Below are 21,352 nucleotides of genomic sequence, written 5' to 3'. Positions count from 1 at the left end.
TGTTATCTCAGATTCTCCAGCATCTGCAGTTCCTACTATCTCTTAAAAAAGCTCAGATGTTTTCACTGTAATAAAGTAGGCCATATGAAGTTGCAGTGTTGGTAGTTTAGAAAAAGCACTGGGAAGACAGATAAGCCACTGACTTTTGTTGAAGTGGTAAAGCTGAGAACAGTGGAAGCTAAAAAGCTGCAAAAGAATGCACAACTTGATCAGGGGTTGGTTGAGAAGAAAGTGCTAGATCTCTTTAAAGAATTTAATTGCGAGGGTAAGGTTTACTCATGTATGCCAGGCGAAGTAGGTGAGGAAATTAAGATCTTCCATGGTGAGAGATCAGTTGATATGTAATTCAGAAGAAGTATCGCCAGAAAAGTAGTAAGATGTGAAATTCATGGTGCGAAGAATGATGCTCAATTATATAAAGCGAGGTTGGAGAATCCAATGAAAAGTGGTAAAGTGGTGGCTGGAGTAATGGGGAAATTCTCAGTTCCAGAAATACAGTTTATCATTGGTAATGATATCGCTGGATCATAGGTAGGAGTATCGCCTACTGGGGTTGAAAAGCCAGTGGAAAATCAGGCAACTGAAGTGTTACAGGACTGGGACTTCTTCCTGACTGTGGGAACAAGGTCACAGAGCCATAGGTGGAAACTGGAAGAAAAATCAAAGAATAAAGATAAGAATGTTAAAGTTCAATTATCACAAATTATGTTTGATCAAATCATTGAGAAAACACAAGAACAGGAGAAAGACAAAGTAGATTTTTTAGTTTGAAGAAATTAACTGAATTATAACAGAAAGTTGAAAAACTAAAGGAGTTGTATCAAAATGCATACAGAGAAGAGGAATTTCAGTATATCCCAGAATATTACTATCTTAAAAATGAAATCTTGATGAGGAAATGGAGACTATCACATGTTCAAGCAGAAATAAAACCGGACAGATCACCAGGCATCCACCTGGGCACGGGAAAAGATAACGGCAGAAATAGCCCTATTGACCCTGCAAAGTCCTCTTCAATAACATCTGGGGTCTAGTGCCAAAATTGGGAGAGCTGTCTCACAGACTAGTCAAGCAACAGCCTGACATAGCCATACTCAAGGAATCATACCTTACAAACAATGTCACAGACACCACCACCACCATCCCTGGATGTGTCCTGTCTCACCACAGGACAAACACCAGCAGAGGTGGCAGCACAGTGGTATAGAGTCAGAGAGAGTCTCTGGGAGACCTCAACATTGACTCCGGCCCCCATGAAGTCTCAAGGCTTCAGGTTAAACATGGGCAAGGAAACCTCCTGCTGATTACCACAAACCCTCCTCCTTCAGCTAATGAATCAGTACTCCTCCATGTTGAACAACACTAGAAGAAGCACTGACGAAAGCAAGGGCACAAAATGAACTCTGGGTGGGGGATTTTAATGTCCACCACCAAAAGTGGCTCGGCAGCAGTATGACTGATCAAGCTGGTTGAGTCCTAAAAGACATAGCTGCTAGACTGGGTCTGCGGCAAGTGGTGAAAGGAACCAACAAGAGGGAGAAACATACTTGACCTCATCCTAACCAATCTACTAGCTGCAGATGCATCTGTCCATGGCAATATCAGTAAGAGTGATCACCACACAGTCCTTGTGGAGACAAAGTCCCACCTCCACACTGAGAATAACTCCACTGTGTCACGTGGCATTATCCGCAGCTGGCATAGGGTCAACTGCGTTCTGAGGAAGGGTCACCGGACCCGAAACATTAACTCTGTCTTCTCCTTCACAGATGCTGCCAGACCTGCTGAGCTTGCCCAGCAAATTTGTTTTTGTTCCTGATTTACAGCATCCGCAGTTCTTTTCGTTTTTATTAAGTGACGGAATCAACCTGCTTCAATGGAGAGTGCAGGACGGCATGCCAGGAGCAGCACCAGGCATACCTGAAGATGATATGTCAACCTGGTGAAGCCACCAAACAGGATTACTTGCATACCAAGCAACATAAGAAGCAAGTGTTAGACAGAACTAAGTGATCCCACAATCAATGGATCAGATTTAAGCTCTGTCGTCCTACCACATCCAGTCATGAATAGTGGTGGATGATTAAATAACTCATTGCAAGAGGAGGTTCCACATATCCCCACCCTCAATGAAAGAAGAGCCCAGGACATCAGTGCAAAAGATAAGGCTGAAGCTTTTGCAGCAATCTTCAGCCAGAAGTGACAAGTGGATGATCCACCTTAGCCTCCTCCAATGGTCCCAGTATTACAGATACCAGTCTTCAGCCAATTCAATTCACTCCACGTAACATCAAGAAACGTTTGGAGGCACTGGATACCGCAAAGGCTGTGGGCCCTAACAACATGCCGGCAATATACTGAAAATGTGTGCTCCAGAACTTCCCAGGAATGTGGAAAATTGCCCAAGTATGTCCTGTACATTAAAAGCAGGACAAATCCAACCCGGCCAGTTACCGCCCCATCAGTCTACTGTCAATCAGCAGTAAAGTGATTGAAGGTGTCATCAACGGTGCTATCAAGCAGCACCTGCTCAGCAATAACCTCCTCAGTGACGGCCAATTTGGGTCTTGCCAGGGCCACTTAGCTGAGACCTAATTACAGCCTTGGTTTAAACATGGATAAAAAAACTGAATTCCAGCAGTGAGGTAACAGTGACAGCCCTTGACATCAAGGCTGCATTCAACTGAATGTGGCATCACAAAGCCCTAGCAAAACTGGAATCAATGGGTAACAGGGGGCAAACTCTCTGGTGGTTAGAGTCATACCTGACACGGGATGTTCACCAACATCTGCACGATGTTGAACACCATTTGCAACTCCTCATACACTGAAGCAGCTTGTGTCCAAATGCAACAAAATCTGGACAATATCCAGGCTTGGGTTGACAGATGGCAAGTAACATTCACGCCCCTGTCATGCCAGGCTATGACCATCACCAACAAGAGACAATCTAACCACTGCTCCTTAACATTCAATGGTGTTACCATCAGTGAATCCCCCATTACCAGCATCCTGGGAGTTAGGAATGATTGGAAACAACTGGACTCACTACATAAATGCAGCGGAATCAGTATTTTTTGACTTTAACAGATGTGTCACAAACGTTCCAGAGGCCATTCCATTACGCAGTATCACAGCTAAAAGGAGTGTAGAAGAGTTGCTCAGATTTTTCACCAGATACAGACTACCCACAGAAATACAATCGGATCAAGGGTCAAATTTTACATCAAAATTATTCAAGGAAGTTATGGATAGCTTCGGAATAAAACAATTCAAATCCACTGCATACCATTCAGAATCGCAGGAACATTAGAGCAGTGGCATCAAACTTTAAAGGCTATGTTGGGGGCTTACAGTTAAGACTATCCAGAGGATTGGGATAAAGGTATTACTTTTGTACATTTTGCAATTAGGGACGCACCTAAGAAATCAACTAAATTCCATACATTTGATTTAGTTTTTGGGCATGAGGAAGATGGCTGTAGTTGTGGACATCAGTCATCTCAGCTCTAGGACATCTCTGCAGGAGTTCCTCATGGTAATGTTCCAGGACCAACCATCTTCAGCTGCTTCATCAATGACGTTCCCTCCATTGTAAGGTCTGAAGTGGGGATGTTTGCCAATGACTGTACAATGTTCAACACCATTTGCGAATCCTCAGACACAAGCAGTTTGTGTGCAAATGCAACAAGATATGGACAATATCCAGGCTTGGGCTGACAGATGGCAAATAACATTCGCGCCCCTGTCATGCCAGGCTATGACCATCAACAACAAGAGACAGTTTAGCCACTGCTCCTTGATATTCAATGGTGTTACCATCAGTGAATCCCCCATTATCAGCATCCTGGGAGTTAGCATTGATTGGAAACAACTGGACTCACTACAAAAATGCAGTGGCTACAAGAGCAGGTCAGAGGCTAGGAATACTGTGGTGAGTCACTCAAATCCTGGCTCCTCAAAGCGTGTCTACCATCTACAAGGCACAAGTCAGGAGTGTGATGGAATATTACCCCCTTGCCTGGATGAGTGCAGCCCCAACAACACTCTAGAAACTTCCAGGCAAAGCAGCTCACTTGATTGGCACTGCATCCACAAGCATCCATTCCCTCCATCACTGATGTTCAGTAGCAGCAGTTTGTGCTACCTACAAGATTTGCTGCAGAAATTCACCAAAGATCCTCTTACAGCACCTCTGAAACATACAACCACCTCCATCTGGAAGAGCAAGGGCAGCAGATATATGGGAACTCCATCACCTTCAAGTTCCCCTCCAAGCCACTCACCATCCTGACTTGGAAATACATCGCCATTCCTTCACTATCACTGGGTCAAAATCTTGGAATTCCCTCCCTAAAGGCATTGTGGGTCAACCCACAGCAGGTGGACTGCAGCTGTTCAAGAAAGCAGCTCACCACCACCTTCTCAACGGCAACGAGGGACAGGTAATAAATGCTGGCCAGTCAGCAATGCCCACATCCCACAAAATTAACTAAAAAATAAGTTCATCAAGTTGTATTACTGGTGGGTTATAGTAAGGAGATGTTGCGGGCAGCACATGAATTACCAGTGGAAGGTCATTTAGGAATAAGGAAAACTCAAGCCAAAATGCAGCAATATTTTTATTGGCCTGGACTGCAAAAGAATATTGTTGAATTTTGTGAGACATGTCATATGTGACAGGTAATTGGAAAACCTCAGGCAGTGATGAACCCAGCGTGCTTAATAACCATTTCCGCATTCAAAGGTCCTTTTACAATAATTGTAACTGATTGTGTAGGACGCCTACCTAAAACAAAAAGTGGAAATCAGTATTTGTTGGTCGTAACGGAAGTGTCCACGAAATTTCCAGAGGCCACTCCATTATGCAAAATCACAGCTAAAAGGATTGTAGAAGAGTTGCTCAGATTTTTCACTCGGTACAGACTACCCACAGAAATACAATTGGATCAAAGGTCAAATTTTACATCAAAATTATTCAAGCAAGTTATGGACAGCTTCGGAATAAAACAATTCAAATCTACTGTATACCATTCAGAATCGCAGGGAACATTACAGCGGTAGCATCAAACTTTAAAGTCTATGTTGGGGGCTTACAGTCAAGACTATCCAGAGGATTGGGATAAAGGTATTACACTTGTACATTATGCAATTAGGGACGCACCTAAGAAATTAACTAAATTCAGTCCATTTGAATTAGTTTTTAGTCATGAGGTGACAGGACCACTGAAATTAACTGAGGAAAAATTGGTGAATCAGAGTTCAGAGACTACACATTTGGACTATGTGTCAAATTTTAGGGCAAGATGGAATAGGGTGGGTGAGTTGGCTAGACAGCATTTGAAAGTAGCACAGCATGAGATGAAACAGCAAGCAGACAAAAAAAAAATTGAATATTCGCAATCCTGCTCATGGAGATAAAGTGTTAGTGTTACTCCCAGTGTTAGGTGAACCTTCAAAGACAAGGCTTAATGGGCCTTACCAAATCAAAAGGAAATTGAGTGAGGTGAATTGTTTGAAAGTATGTTGGATAGAAAGGAATCTCACAGAGTGTATCATGTAATTATGCTCTAATGGTATTTTGATAGGGAAGGAAAGCAAAAGGAAAATGTGTTACTGGTTACAACATAAAGCGAAGAACCAAGTTTAGATGATTCTGAATTGGATATTCCTCAAATTAAATTTGACAACGAGGAAGTTCTCAAAAATTGGGATAAATTACTCAGTTACCTTGAAGACGAAAATCAAAGTGACCTGAGAGTTATTACAATCACATGGAGAGATAAATGGGAATAAGCTGGAAGTATTAATCTGATTATGCATGATGTAGATATAGGCAGTGCTGTTCCAATTAAACAACATCCTTATAGACTTAACCATCTAAAGTTAGCATAGGTTCAAAATGAGATTGAATACATACTCAGAGAAGATGGGTCCCTACTTAAGAACCTTGGCCTCCTGGCTGAAAGGTAGGGACACTACTATTGCACCACAAGAGCCCCTCTGTATCTGCTTTATTTTCTACTCAACCTGTTGAGAAATGCTTATATGCTCCATTTCTGGAGCAAGTAGGACTTGAACCCAGGTCTCCAGACTCAGAGGTAGATACACAATCACTGTGCCACAAAAGCCCTCCTGTGTCCACCTTATATTATTTCCTCTATACCTAGTAGTGCTACAACACACGACTAAGTGATTTTCTAACCAGCAAATTCACCGTGATTTTTTTTTTTAAACTACCACCAGTCACCACCCATGCAGTCAACTGAATATTTACAAGGAAAGCCTATGATGGGCAATACAAATGTTCAAATGTGAGGGGATAAATCAAAATTGAGGTGGAGGAGGAAATAAGGCACTGTATCTCCTGTGGTGCCCACTGCTCTCTTAATGGTGTTGAGAGGATTGGTAGAAATCACATGCTCCCTCTCCAAGGGCACCTAGGAATGAATGTAACAATGGAAGAGGGGCAGACAATCAGCAGGTATGACTGGGTCTGCTTTATCCTATTTTTGTAATCAACTGTTCAGGGATGTTATTTTGCACTTCTGGAGAAGGAAGACTTGAACCCAAGCCACTGTGCCATATGAGGGCATTTTGTATAAAATTTACCCTATTTTTCTAATCAACTACTCAGGGATGTTATCACCCACCTTTGCAGCAGATGGAATTTGAATGCATTGGGTCTGTTTTTGTTTTGTTCTACCGGGAAGGACCAGCTCTACACAATTAAGCAATTGTCATTTTTTTTTTGTTTTTTAATCTAACCTATTTTTCTAATCAACCTGTTCAGAAATGTTACTATACACCTCTGGAGCAGGTGGTCACTGGACTCAAAACGTTAACTCTGATTTATTTCCATAGATCCTACTGAGATTATCCAGCAATTTCTGTATTATTTTCAGATCCACAGTTCTTTCGGTTTTTTGTATGATTTATCAGGTTAGCACACAAAACAATATTTTTCACTGTATCGTGGTACGTGACAATAATCAAATCAAATATTGCAAATGATTGTGGTCCAACACTGTTTCCTGCGGCACTCCACTAGCGGCAATTTGTCATTCTGAAAATACAGTCCTTACCTCAACTGTCTGTCTTCAATTTGTTAGCTAATCCCTTAATCATGTGAATGTTACTATGCCCAACACTGGGGGCTTTTATCTTATTAGGTAGCCTAATGTGTGGAACCTTATCAAACACTTTCAGAAAAAACAAATATATCCACTGCTTCCCCTTTATCTATCAGCTTACTACTTCCTCAAACAATTCTAATGAATTCATCCGGCATGATATCCCCTTCGCGAAGCCATGTGGACTCTGCTTGATCATATTATGTATTTCTAAATGTTACGCTATTACATCCTTTAGAAGAGACTCTGACATTTTGCTAATAATTGATATTAAGCTAAACAGCCCATATTACTTGTTTTTGTTTCCTTTCCTTTTTAAGTAAAGGTATTATATTGGTAGTTTCCCAATCCTTTGTATTTTTCCAGAATCTAAGAATTCCTGGAAGAATACTACCAGGAGCTACTACTTTTATTATCTTAGGATGCATCCCTTCAGGTCCAGGGATTGATTGGTCTTTAGCTCCATTAGTTTCCCTAGCACTTTTTCTCTAGTAAACTTACTGTATTTATTTCCTCTCCTCCTTCTGATCCTTGATTATTTAGTGTTTCAGGAATGCTATGAGTGTCTTCCGCTGTGAAGACTGATACAAAGTAGTTATTTCAACTCCTCTGCCATTTCCTACTTGCAATTATTATTTCCCCAGCCTTTTCGACTTGGATCTCTTTCTTCTATTTTACATATTTATAGAAGCTCTTATTGTCAGTTTGATATTACTTGCAAGTTTACCCTGAAAATTTATCTTTTTTTTCCTGGTCATCTTTTGTTGGTTTTTAAAACTTTCCCAATCCTCTGGTTTACCACTAATCTTTGCCAGATTGTATGTCTTTTTTTCTTTCAATTTGATGCTATTCTGAACTTCATTAGTTAACCATGGGAGGTTTATTCCATTCCTAGATTCCTTCTTTCTCACTACGATATATTTTAGCTATTAGCCATGCTTTCTTAAACATCTGCAATTGCTCAACAGTCTTTGCTGCTAAACTCCTTTCCCAGCCTACTCCAACCAGCTCTGCTCTCACTCCTTTAAATGATCGTTATTTAAGTTTAGCACACTGAACACAGTTTCTGAACCAATTTTCTCTCACCACATGAATGATAAATCCTACTATGTTATGGTCACTGTTCCCCATTTATCAAGCCTGCCTCATTAGACATCACGAGATCCAAAATAGCCTGATCCCTGGTTAGATCCACAATATTGTTCCACAAAACTGTCTGGAATACACTTTATGAATTCCTCTTGTCACTCATTATTAATGTACTGCCTTTTTTAACATGTCCTCATTATCTCCTGATTTGTTCTCTGTACTACCATTTTGCTACAGTTATGGTCCAGTGGTTGGTGGGTTTTGAATCCTAAGGGAAGAGTAGGGGACTGTTAAATCTGGTGAGGGGAGCGCGTGAATGTCGACTGCTTGGGTTTTAGGGCAGTGTGGGTGGTGTGCTCAGGGTTGGGCAGCTAAAGAGTTTGGGGGCATAGGTAGTACTTTGGGCGGTTTTAGTAGTTACTCAGCAGTTAGACTAGGTTTTCAACACTACATTTCCTAAGTAATGATTTATTTAATTATTGAATTCTTTGATCTAAATGGAAATTTTGAGAAGATTTCAGGCATAAGCGAGTTGCCCATTAGAATTTTCAACTTCTCAGGCAATTCCCTCAGAATGTGCTACACTGGGGATCCCGCACGGTCCAATGCGTTACTCCCAACTACACTGCAGAGATGAAAGGCAGCCATCAGAAAATCCGGGCTTATGATTCCACCTACTCTCAACAGAGCTAGACCAGTAGTGCAGCAATTTTTTTTAAACTATAGCACATTAAGGATTATGAAACATTGTATTGTGGTCTAGAACTGGAATAGGCTGCACATTAAAACTGATCCTGTATTTTGTACTTTTTACCAGTCTGTGTCTAATTTATATTACTGAATAATAATCTATACTAAATAAATAATTTTTAATTCATTCATGGAATGTGGGCATCACTGGATGAGCCAGCAATTACTGCCCTTTCCAAATGCCAAGAGAGTAGCTGTGGGTCTGGAGCTGCATGTAGGACAGACCAGGTAAGGATGGCAGTTTCATTCCCTAAAGGACATTTGTGAATCAGATGGGATTTTTCTCATATCAATAACAGTTTTAAAGTCATTAGATTTTTAAAAAAATTAAATTCAAATTCCATCATGTCAGGATTTGAACCTGTGTTTCCCAGAATATTACCTGGGTGTCTGGAGTCAAGGTCTAGTGACAAGAGCAATAGGTGATGACTTGGATAGAGTCATAGAGATATACAGCATGGAAACAGACCCTTTGGTCTAACTCGTCTGTGGCAGCCAGATATCCCAGATAAATCTAGTCCCATTTGCCAGCATTTGGCCATAACCCTCTAAACCCTTCCTATTCATATAGCCATCCAGATGCTTTATAAATGTTGGAATCATACTAGCCTCCACCACTTCCTCTGGCAGCTCATTCCATATACGCACCACCCTTTGCGTGAAAAAGTTACCCCTTAGATCTTTTTATATCCTTCCCCTCTCAACTTAAACCTATGCCGTCTAGTTTTGGACCCCCCCACCTTAGGGAAATGACTTTGCCTATTCATCCTATCTCTGCACATCATGATTTTATAAACCTCTATAAGGCCACCCCTCAGCCTCTGACACTCCAGGGAAAATAGTCCCAGCCTATTCAGCCTCTCGCTATAGCTCAAACCCTGGCAACATCCACATAAATCTTTTCTGAACTCTTTCTAGTTTCACAGCATCATTCCTATAGGAGAGAGACCAGAATTGCACGCAATACTCCAAAAGTGGCCAAACCAAAGTCCTGTACAACCGCAACATGACTTCCCAACTCCTATATTCAATGCACTGACCAATAAAGGCAAACATACCAAATGCCTTCTTCACCATCCTATCTACCTGTGACTCCACTTTCAATGAACTATGAACCTGCACACTAAGGTCTTTTTGTTCAGCAACACTTCCCAGGACCTTACCATTAAGTGTATAAGTCCTACCCTAATTTGCCTTCCCAAAATGCAACACCTCACATTATTCTAAATTAAACTCTACCTGCCACTCCTTGGCCCGTCTGATCAAGATCCCATTGTACTCTGAGGTAACCTTCTTTGCTGTCCAGTACACCTCTAATTTTAGAGTCATCTACAAACGTGTTAACCATACCTTCTATGTTCACATCCAGATCATTTTATAAATGACATAAAGACTGGGACTCTTTCACTGGAGTGTAGCAAGTTGAAGGGTGACCTTATAGAAGTTTATAAAAGCATGAGGGGCATAGATAAGGTGAATAGCAAAGGTCTTTTTCTCTAGGGCGAGGGAGTTCAAAACTAGGGGGCATATTTTTAAGGTGCAAGGAGGAAGATTATAAAGGACATCAGGTGCAACTATTTTGTTACATGGAGAATGGTTCGTATGCGGAATAAACTATCAGAGTAAATAGCAAATGCAGAGACAGTTACAACATTTAAAAGACATTTGAATAAGTACGTGAATAGGAAAGGTTTGGAAGGACATGGGTCAAATGCAGGCAAGTGGGACAAGTTTGGTTTGGGAATAAGGTCAGCATGGACAAGTTGGACCGAAGGGTCTGCTTCCATTCTGTATGACTGTATGTCCCCTCCTAATGGTACAAAACCAAGTTTTGCTGATTGCACTGAACAGAGAAATATACACACTGCGGATGTGAAACACATGGTAACTAGTAGGATGGTTAGACAGATGGCAATAGCAATTTAGTGTGAAATAAGTAATGAAACTGGCTTTTCCCTATGCACTATCCAGTTGAACCTTTATGCAAGATGGAATAGAAAGAAAATCACTCTTTGTGCGAATTTCTCAATTAAGTGAACAGCTTAGAGTTTTATTTTTGTTTTGTTTCTTATGCAATTACCACATACCTTATACTTCAAAGGTGCCCTGATTATCCATTTGCAGTTGGCAAAACTAGGATACATGTCTGGATAGTCTGGAGAGGTGAAAATTCCATCAGTTTTAGTGAGTAGGTTTCCACATACCTCTAAGAAAAATCAAGCCAGAACACAGAAAATCAAACTATGAAACATTTATTATATATCTTACTGTGAAGTTCATATTCCTCACATATCAGTAAGTCAAGTCAGCAGCAGAGTACGTTAGCTGAGATATCAGTTTATTCATGTATTCATCCGTTGCATATAAAATGAGACACAATGAGCCAAAAGAAGTATTTATTTGATAATGTAATGAAAAAAGCAAAGAAATTCTAAAAGTCTATTTAGAAAATTTTACCAGAAGGAAGTTGCAATAGTACACAGGAGAACTAATGTTTTGTGATAATCACAACCCTTGGAAATCCAAGAGTTAATGGGGAAAGGCTCACACAAATAAGCCATCAACTAAAGATACAGTAAATTGAGTAGAAACAAAATAGTCACGCATGCAAAATAAAGTTAGAAATTGCTGGAGAAACTTAGCAGGTCTGTCAACATCTGTGGGAAGAAAACAAAGTTAACGTTTCGAGTCTGGTGACATCATCAGAACTGTGAGTAACTAGAAAAAGTGGTAATAAAGCTGAAGCTGAAGTTGGGGGAGGGGTGGAGGAGGACAGTAGGTAGGTGGAGATGGAGGCCAGAGTGAGGTATGAAAGGAGTAGGTAGACAAGGAAATTATGGATAGCAGGCCAGGACAGAAGAAAAGGTGAATAAATGATAATAAGTCCTAAGAGTTTGAGAAAATAAACAAAGTGTACTGAAAGCAACCCATATAATGTGATAACAAGCCTAGGAATATGTGCTGAATGGGTGACTGCTAAAAGTAACCTGTGTCGTAACAGGACCAGGTATGGGGAAGGAAAAACAAAAATGGAAGGATGGAATTGAACTCTGAAGTTATTGAACTCCATGTTGAGTCCTAGAGGCTGCAGGGTCCACAAGCAGAAAATGAGATGTTATTCTTCAAGCTTGCACTGAGACTCACTGGGACACTGCCGCAGGCCCAACACAGAGATGTTGGCCAGGGAACACAGTGGTGTGTTGAAGAGGCAGGCAACTGGAAGCTCACGGTCATTTCTGTGGACAGAATATAGGTGTATGCAAAGTGGTCATCCAGTCTGCTCTGTTCTTGGAGTGGACGTTTTTGAGAAGGGCTGCTTTGCATTGGAAGTGCTGCTGGAGGTTTAAGTATGGGCTTTGGTGAACACTAGGCTTTGGATAGGAAGCAGATCAGCAGACAAAAAAAAGATGAGATGGCGGAAGGGTAAGGCACTTTAGTCGGAGGTCTTCTGCTCACCAGTTCCTCTTCCCTTATTTTTTCTCCTCTTTGCAATATTTTTTCCTTCCTCCAAACCCCCAACCTTTAACTACCCCCACCTGGAGAAATGAGCCGAGGGAGATGAGTTGCGACCGGAGGCTGGGCAGGAGCTCAGCGTGCAGACCATGTCCCGCAGCAGCAGCAGAGAGAGCAGAGGCTGAGTTGCGGACTGAATCCTGGAACGATGGCAGCAGATCGAGCAAGGGCCGGGCCGAGTCCCGGAGTGACGGACGGGCTGAGTCCTGGAGTGACAGCAGCAAAGTGAGCATGGGCAGGGCCGAGTCCCAGAGCGACAGATGGGCCGGGTACAGGAGCAACGGAGGGGCCGAGGCCACGATTGGAACGATGGGCAGGCCAAAATCCCGGAGCGACAGCAGCAGGGGAATCCCAAGTCCCAGAGCAACGGCAGCAGGGAATCCCAAGTCCCAGTGTGGCACATGGGGAATCCTGAGTCCTGCAGCGGTATGTGGGGAATCCCAAGTCTCAGAGCAACATGAGGTGAAGCAAATCTCAGTACAATGCAACTTACCTTGTTGCTGCTGAGTGCCGGTGAGCAGTGGTTTGGAGGCTGGAGCGATGCAGGACAATTGTTGGACTTGGGCCTGGTGCGACGTGCTGAGCTGCTGTAGTTTGGAATTCTTTACCGGACTGTATTGCAAATCCTTTTCACAGATGTAATAACTACCTCATTCCTAACTCATTCTCAGACACTGTAAGTAATGCTTACAACTTCCTTTTAATCCTCTTTTGTATAACACACTATTTTTTTTAACTCTAAATTTGTACCCAGGTACTTGTATCTAAGATGGCGCCATTAAAAGGCAGCCATTGTAAAAACTTTTCACTGTACTCCTGTACTTCTATACTGGAGTACAAGTGACAATAAAGGATATTCTACTCTATTCTATTCTATTCAATGAGGTAAGTGTAAGATTCTGTTCTTTGTCTTACTGTGGAGGGTCAGAGATGGCAGTTAGGGCAGTGGTATGTTCCCCCTGCCAGATGTGGGAGATCAGGGAGCTGTCTAGTGTCCCTGACAACTATGCCTGCAGGAATGTGACTACCTGTAGCTCCTCACAAGTCATGTGCTTCGGTTGGAGAGGCAGTTGAAGACAGTGAGGAGCATAGAGGGGGCAGAGAGTGTGATAGACACGACAGTGTTGCAGTCACACCACAGGTTCAGTCAGGTAGATGGGCGACCACCAGGAGAGGCAAGCAAGGAGTGGAGGATTCTCCTATGACTATTTCTCTCTGTAACAGGTATACCTTTCTGGATACTGTTGGGATAGCCTCTCAGGGGAGTACAACAGCAACAGCCAGGCCTGTGGCAACATGACCAGCTCTGTTGTAGACCAGGGTCAGGCAAAGTCCAAGTGAACATTAATAGTAGGCGACTTGCTAGTCGGGCACAGACAGGCATTTCTGTTGCCGCAATTGAGACTCCAGGATGGTGCGTTGCCTCCCTGGTTCCAGGGGCGAGGACTTCTCTGAGCATTTGGATGAAATTCTTAAGGGGGAAGGTCAGAGGTCGTTGTACATAATGGTTCCAATGACATTGATAGGAAAAGGGATGAGGTCCTGAAGAGTGATTATAGGGTGTTAGGCAGAAGGTTAAAATGCGCGACCTCAAGGGTAGATATTTCTGGACTACTTCCGGTGCCACATGTTAGGGAAGAGTAGGAATGGGAGAATTTAGAACATAGAACAGTACAGCACAGTACAGGCCCTTTGGCCCATGATGTTGTGCTGAACTTTTACCCTAAACCTAAGGTCTATCTAACCTCCTCCCCTACCTTACACTATCATCCATATGCCTATCTAATAGCCGCTTAAATGCCTCTAATGAGGCCGACTCCACTACCCTCTCTGGCAATGCATTCCATGCCCCTACCACTCTCTGAGTAAAGAACCTACCTCTGATGTCTCCCCTTTCTCTACCTCCACTCACTTTAAAACTATGCCCCCTCGTAATAGCTACCTCCACCCTAGGAAAAAGTCTCTGGCTGTCCACTCTATCTATACCTCTGATCATTTTGTATACCTCTATCAAGTCACCTCTCATCCTTCGTTGTTCTAAAGAGAAAAGCCCTAGCTCTCTCAACCTTTCCTCCTAAGACCTTCCCTCCATTCCAGGCAACATCCTGGTAAATCTCCTCTGCAACTTTTCCAACGCTTCCACATCTTTCCTGTAATGAAACGACCAGAACTGGACACAATACTCCAGATGTGGCCGAACCAGTCTTTTGTATAGCTGGAGCATAACTTCACGGCTCTTGAACTCAATCCCACTATTAATGAAAGCTAATACACCATACGCCTTCTTAACAACTCTATCCATTTGGGTGGCAGCTTTCAGGGAACTGTGGACATGAACCCCAAGATCCCTCTGCTCCTCCACACTGCCAAGAATCTTTCTGATAACTCTGTATTCTGCTTTCAAGTTTGTCCTTCCAAAATGAATCACCTCACACTTTTCAGGGTTAAGCTCCATCTGCCACTTCTCAGCCCAGCTCTGCATCCTATCAATGTCCCTCTGTAACCAAGAACAGCTCTCCGCACTATCCACAACTCGACCCACCTTCGTATTGTAATTTTGACAGATGAATGGGTGGCTTGAGAGCTAGTGCAGGGATTCAGATTCTTGGAATCTCTTCTAGGGTAGAGGTGACCTATACAAGAGGGACAGATTGCACCTGAACTGCAGGAGGACCTATATTCTGGCGGGGAGATTTGATAGAGTCACTCAGGAGGGTTTGAACTAGTTTGATAGTGGGGTGGGATCCAAAACATTAGGGAGACAAAACAGAAAGTTGAGGACAGTACAGAAATTAATGAAAGCACTTTAAACAGTAAAGGCAGTGTTAGTAATCCTAGTACTAGACAAGGCAGGCAACAGCATAGCTGGAAGCAAGGGAAGTGTGGGTTAAACTGCATTTATTTTAATGCAAGAGACCCGAGAGGTATGGCAGATGAACTCAGGGCATGGATGGGTACATGGGTCTAGGATATTATTTCTATTACAGAAACATGGCTGAGGAAGGGACAGGAATGGCAGCTCAATGTTCCAGGGTACAGATGCTATAGGAAGGACAGAAGGCAAGGAAGAGAGGAGGGGAAGTTGCATTTCTGATTAGGGAGAACATCATGGTACCACTGACAGAAGACATTCTTGAGGGTTTGTCGACTGAATCTATATGGGCAGAAGACATCACTTTGATAGCATTGTACTTTAGGCCCTCCAATAGTCAGCAGGAGATTGAGGAGCAACTATGTAAGAGATCGCAAATAGTTGCAAGAATAATAGGGGTGTCATAATGGGGGATTTTAAATTTCCTATCATCAACTGGGACTGCCAATGCGTTAACAGCTTGAATGGAGAGAAACTTTTTTAAGTGTGCTCAGGAAGAATTTTTCATTCATTTTGTAGATGGCCCTACTAGAGAAGGGGCAAAACTTGATCGCTTCTTGGGAAATAAGGCAGGGCAAGTGACGCATGTGTTAGTGGGGGAGCACTTTGGGGCCAGTGACCATAATTCCATCAGTTTTAAAGTAGCTATGGAAAAGGATAGGTCTGATCCACAAGTTAGAGTTCTGAATTGGGGCAAGGCCAACTTTGATGGTCTTACACAGGAACTTTCAAAAGTTGACTGGGGGAGGCTGTTTGCAGGCAAAGAGACACTGTTAAGTGGGAGGCTTTCAAAAGTGAGTTAATGATGGTTTAGGGCCAGCATGTTCTTGTTAGAGTGAAGGCTAAGGCTGGCAGAAGTAGGGAACCCAGGATAACTAGAGTTATTGAGGCCCTGGTCAAGAAAAAGAAGGCATATGTCATGTGTTCGTAGCTGGGATCAAGTGAATTCCTTCAGGAGTATAGAAGTAGTCGAAGTACGCTTATGAGCCAGACCAGGAGGGTTAAAAGGGGACATGACTTTGGCAGATAAGATAAAGCAGAATCCAAGGAGATTCTACAAGTACATGAAGGGCAAAAGTGTAACTAGGGAGAGAATTGGGCCTCTTAAAGATTAACAAGGTCGTCTGTGTGCAGACCCACAAGAAATGGTTAAGATCCTAAATACCATCAAAAAGCCATGCTAGGGAACTTGGGGAAATAAACAGCGATGTCTTGAAGAGAGTTCAGGTTACAGAAGAAGAGGTGTTGCAAGTCTTAAAAGGCATTAAGGTAGATAAATCCCTGGGTCCTGATGAAGTGTATCCAAGGACTTTCTGGGAGGCTAAGGAAGAAATTGCAGAGGCCCTAGCAGAAATATTTGTATCATCAACCGCCGCAGGTGAAGTGTTTTAAGATTGGAGGGTGCCTAATGTTGCGCCATTATTTAAGAAAGGCTGCAGGGAAATGCCTGGGAACTACAGACCAGAGAGCCTAATGTCTGTGGTGGATAAGTTGTTAGAGGGGATTCTAGGAGACAGGATCTACAGTCGTTTGAAGAGGCAAAGACTCATTTGGAATAGTCAGCATGGTTTTGTGCATATGAAACTGTGTCTCATGAATTTTATTGGTTTTTTGAAGGGGTGATCAAGAAAGTAGATGAGGGCAATGTGGCAGACGTTGTCTACATGGACTTTAGCAAGACCTCTGGCAAAGTAGGTTGTTGAGTAAGGTTAAATCTCATGGGCTCCAAGGAGAGCTAGTCAATTGGATAAAAATTCGCTTGATGGTAGAAGACAGAGGAAGATGTTAGAAGGTCATTTTTCAGACTGGAAACCTTTGATCACTAGTTTGCCATCGGGATCAGTGCTCGGTCCACTGTTATTCGTTGTTTATATAAATGATTTGGATGAGAATTTAGGAGGTATGGTTTATAAGTCTACAGATGACACCTAGATTTGTGGTATAGTGGACAGTGAAAAAGGTGATCCGTGAATGCAGTGAGATATTGATTAAGTGGGCCAGTGGGCTGAGGAATGGCAGATGGAGTTTAATTGACATAAATGCAAGATGTTGCATTTTGGTGGGTCAAACCAGAGCAGGACTTACACAGTTGATGGTAGGGCCCTGGGGAGTGTTATAGAACAAAGAGATCTAGGCGTACAGATTCATCGCTCCTTGAAAGTGGAGTCACAGCTAGGGTTGTGAAGAAGGCTTTCAGAATGTTTGCTTTTATTGGTCAGAGCACTGAGTATAGGAATTGGGATGTCTTGTTGCAGCTGTACAAGATGTTGGTGAAGCCACATTTGGAGTGCTATGTGAAGTCTTGGTCACCCTAATATAGAAAGGATATTATTAAACTATATAGAAAAGATTTACTAGGATACTACCTGGACTGGAAGGTTTGAGATATAAGGAGAGGTCAGATAGGGTGGGACTAATTTCCGTGCAGCATAGGAGACTGAGGGATGACCTAGTAGAGGGCTGGTGAGTTTATAAGTGAGGAGCAAGGGGACCCTAGCATTGCTGTGAGAGAAAAGGAAAAGGAAGGGGTGAAGGCAAAGACGTAAGAGATGGAACGAACACTGTTAGGGGTCTTGTCAACGACGGTGGTAGGGAATTTTCAGTTGAGGAAAAACGGTGGACATTTCTGAAGCCTCCATGCAGAAGGTGACATTATCAGAACAGATGCAGTGCAGAATCTGGGAGAATGGGACGGAGTCCTTATAGGAAACAAGGTCTGAGGATGTATAGTCCAGATATGAGTAGCATAGTGGCTCAGTGGTTAGCACTGCTGCCTCACAGTGCCAGAAACCCAGGTTCAAATCCAGCTTCAGGTAACTGCCTGTGTGGAGTTTGCATGTCCTCCCCATGTCTGTGTGGGTTCTTCTCCTCCAGTGCTCTGACTTCCATCCAAAGGTGGGTAGGTTAGGTGGATTGGCCATGTTAAATTGTCCAGGATTTGTAGGATTAGCCATGGTAAATGAAGGGAATGGCTGGGTCTAGGTGGAATACTCTTTGGAAGGTTAGTGCAGATAGGATAGGCTGAATATCCTTTTTCTGCACTGTAGAGACTTTATGATCACATGAAATTAGTACTTAACTAAGTGGTGAAGTCAGGGCTCTGGAAAAATCCTGGAGGCTACAGGGGCTCAGTTTAATAATTCAAGAGATTAGAAGTACTGTGTGCAGCTCTGGTCACCCTGCTATAGGAAGGATATTATTAAATTGGAGAGGGTTCAGAACACATTTACCAAGATGTTGCCCAGACTGGAGGGTTTGGAGTTATAAGGAGAGGCTGGATAGGTTGGGACTTTTTTCACTGGAGCATAGGACGTTGAGGAGTAACCTTACAGAGGTTTATAAAATTATGAGGGGCATTGATAAAGTGAATAGCAACGGTCTTTTACCTAGACGGGGAGTTCAAAGCTAGGGGGCATAATTCTAAAGTGAGAGGAGAAAGATTTAGAAAGACCTGAGGAGCAACTTTTTCATACAGAGGATGGTTCATAGGTGGAACGAGCTGCCAGAGGAAGTAGTAGATGCAGGTATAGTTCCAATATGTAAAAGACATTTGAACAGATACATGAACAGGAAAGGTTTAGGAAAGCACAGGGAAGTCAGACTGATTTAGTTTGGGAAGCTTGGTCAGCATGGATAAGTCAGACTGAAGGGTCTATTTACTGCTGAATGACTCTATGTTACACAGACTTTTAGTACTTAAAGTTGAGAAGACATCAGGACATTAGGAGATGCTTCCAAGGATTTTGAAGAAGTAAGTGTGGAAATTGCAGGGGTACTGAATACAATCTTTCAGTCTTTCCTAGACTCAGGGCAGGTGCGAGAAGATTGGAAAATTACAAACATTACAATCTTGGTCAAGATAGGTTCTAAGGGTAAGCCCAGCAATTACAGGACAATCAGTTTAATTTCTGTAGCTGGGAAGTTTCTGGAGACAATTACTTAAAATTAGTATTTATATGGGAAAAGTTGATTAGGGACAGTCAACATGGATTCCTAAAGGGGAAATCATATTTAACTAACATAAGGCTTTCTAAGGAAGTAACAAAAAGGGTCAAAGACAGTATCACTGTTGATGTTGTGCACATGGACTTCCAGAAAGCATTTGATACAGTGCCACACAGCAGATTTGTGAGGAAAGCTGTAGGTCATACAATAAAAAGGTTACTAGTAACACAGAATCAAAACTGGCTGAGTGTTAGGAAACAGACAGTAATGGTCATGGATATTTTTCAGGCTGGAGGAAGATTTCTTGGCATTCACCAGCTGTTGGTATTGGAACCCTTGCTTTTCTAATACACATTAATACTGATGTGCAGGAGGAAATATCAAAGTTTGCAGATGACACAAAACTTGGAAACATTGTAAACTGAGGAGAACCATGTAGAACTCCATAAGGACATAGACAAGTCAGTAGAGAGGGCAGGTAGGTGCCAGATGACTTTCAATGCAGATAAATGTGAGGTGATGTGTTTTTGTAGGGAGAACATTGCAATGCCATCAGAGATAGTAAGAACTGCAGATGCTGGAGTAAGAGATAACACAGTGTGGAGCTGGAGGAACACAGCAGTCCAGGCAGCACCAGAGTGGGAGGAAAGTTGACGTTTTGGGTCGGGGCCATTCTTCAGAAATGGTCAGGAGGAGGGAGCTCAGAAATAAACTGAGAGAGGAGGGATGGGGCTGGGGAAGGTAGGTGGAATGTTGATAGGTGAGTCCAGGTAGGGAGTGGTGGGGATTGGTCAATGAAGTGGGAGGGGCGGATAGGTGGGAGAGAAGATGGACAGGTCGTGTCAGGTCAAGGGGGCAGGGATGAGAGGGAGGGTTGGTCATGGGATGAGGCTGAGGGTGGGGAGATTTTGAAACTGGTAAAATCCACGTTTGGGCCATTGGGCTGTATATGCAATTGTTACCTCCGTGACAGACCACAGCAAGAAGACACAACATGGCCAAACACACTAGTCATCCTACCATTCATCAGGAACGTATCAGAGATGACCACAAGACTACTCAGACCCCTAGGTATCAGGGTAGCCCACAAACCAACAACCACCCTGTGACATCTACTGGCAAATGTAAAGGACCCCATACCCACAACCAATAAAACTAACGTAATATACAAAATACCATGTAAAGATTGTGAAAAACATTACATAGGCCAAACTGGAAGAAAACTGACAATAAGGATACACGAACACCAACTAACCACTAAGAGACACAACCAATTCTCACTGGTATCAACACACACAGAAAAGGAGGACACAAATTTGACTGGGACAACACATTCATAATAGCATGAGCCAAACAGAGACATGTCAAGGAATTTCAGGAGGCCTGGCATTCCAACCGGAACTCCATCAACAAACACACTGAACTGGACCTGATATACAAACCACTGAAGAACAAAACTGGAAGTAATACCAATCACCTCAGCAATCCGAGGGATATAAATAACAAGCGGGAGAGAACACCAACGCTTCACTGGAAGCGCACTGATGATGTTACCTAGCGGGGTGATGAAACGTCTGCAATCAAACATACCAGCTTGGCAAGCAAGTCTGCAACCTCATCTACAACCCGAGTTACAAGTCTTCTCAAAAACTTCAAAGCATACAGTATCCTCCGCTTTATTAATGGAGGCATAGAATATAAGAGCAAGGAGGTGATTTTGAACTTGTTTAAGAGACACTTGCTCAGACTCAGATGGAGTAACTGTGTACAGTTCTGGGCACCACATTGTAGGAGAGATGTGAATGCACAAGAGGGAGTGGAAAAGCGATTCACAAGAATGGCTCCAGGAATGAGGAACAAAAACAGAAGTTGAGGTTGGTTGGCTCGCCGAGCTGGTTTGTTGTTCCGCAGATGTTTCGTTACTGTGCTTGGTAACATCCTCAGTGCAGCCTTTGATGAAGCGTCGGTGTGTTTTCCCGCCTGGTTTTTTTTCTTGAAACTCTGGGGTCCGTTGCGATGGATTGCCTCGCTTCCGGGTTTCCTCCGTAGT

At 42.8% G+C, this 21,352-nt stretch overlaps 1 protein-coding gene across 4 annotated transcripts in view; it reads right to left on the bottom strand.

The window, feature by feature from the left end:
- LOC109912866 (embryonic protein UVS.2-like) overlaps positions 1 to 21,352 on the bottom strand; it is a 121,261-nt gene that overhangs the window by 6,246 nt on the left and 93,663 nt on the right. For 3 of the 4 annotated variants that reach the window (XM_048607225.1, XM_048607224.1, XM_048607223.1), the window contains one exon: positions 11,060 to 11,178. In XM_048607225.1, coding sequence (XP_048463182.1) covers positions 11,060 to 11,178 — 119 coding nt within the window. The remainder of the gene's footprint in view (positions 1 to 11,059; positions 11,179 to 21,352) is intronic. The other variant, XM_048607226.1, reaches the window with a different exon arrangement.

The sequence above is a fragment of the Rhincodon typus genome, chromosome 17, assembly GCF_021869965.1.
Source record: "Rhincodon typus isolate 14 chromosome 17, sRhiTyp1.1, whole genome shotgun sequence".
Lineage (NCBI taxonomy): Eukaryota > Metazoa > Chordata > Chondrichthyes > Orectolobiformes > Rhincodontidae > Rhincodon > Rhincodon typus.
This window is presented reverse-complemented; position numbering and strand designations above follow the sequence as displayed.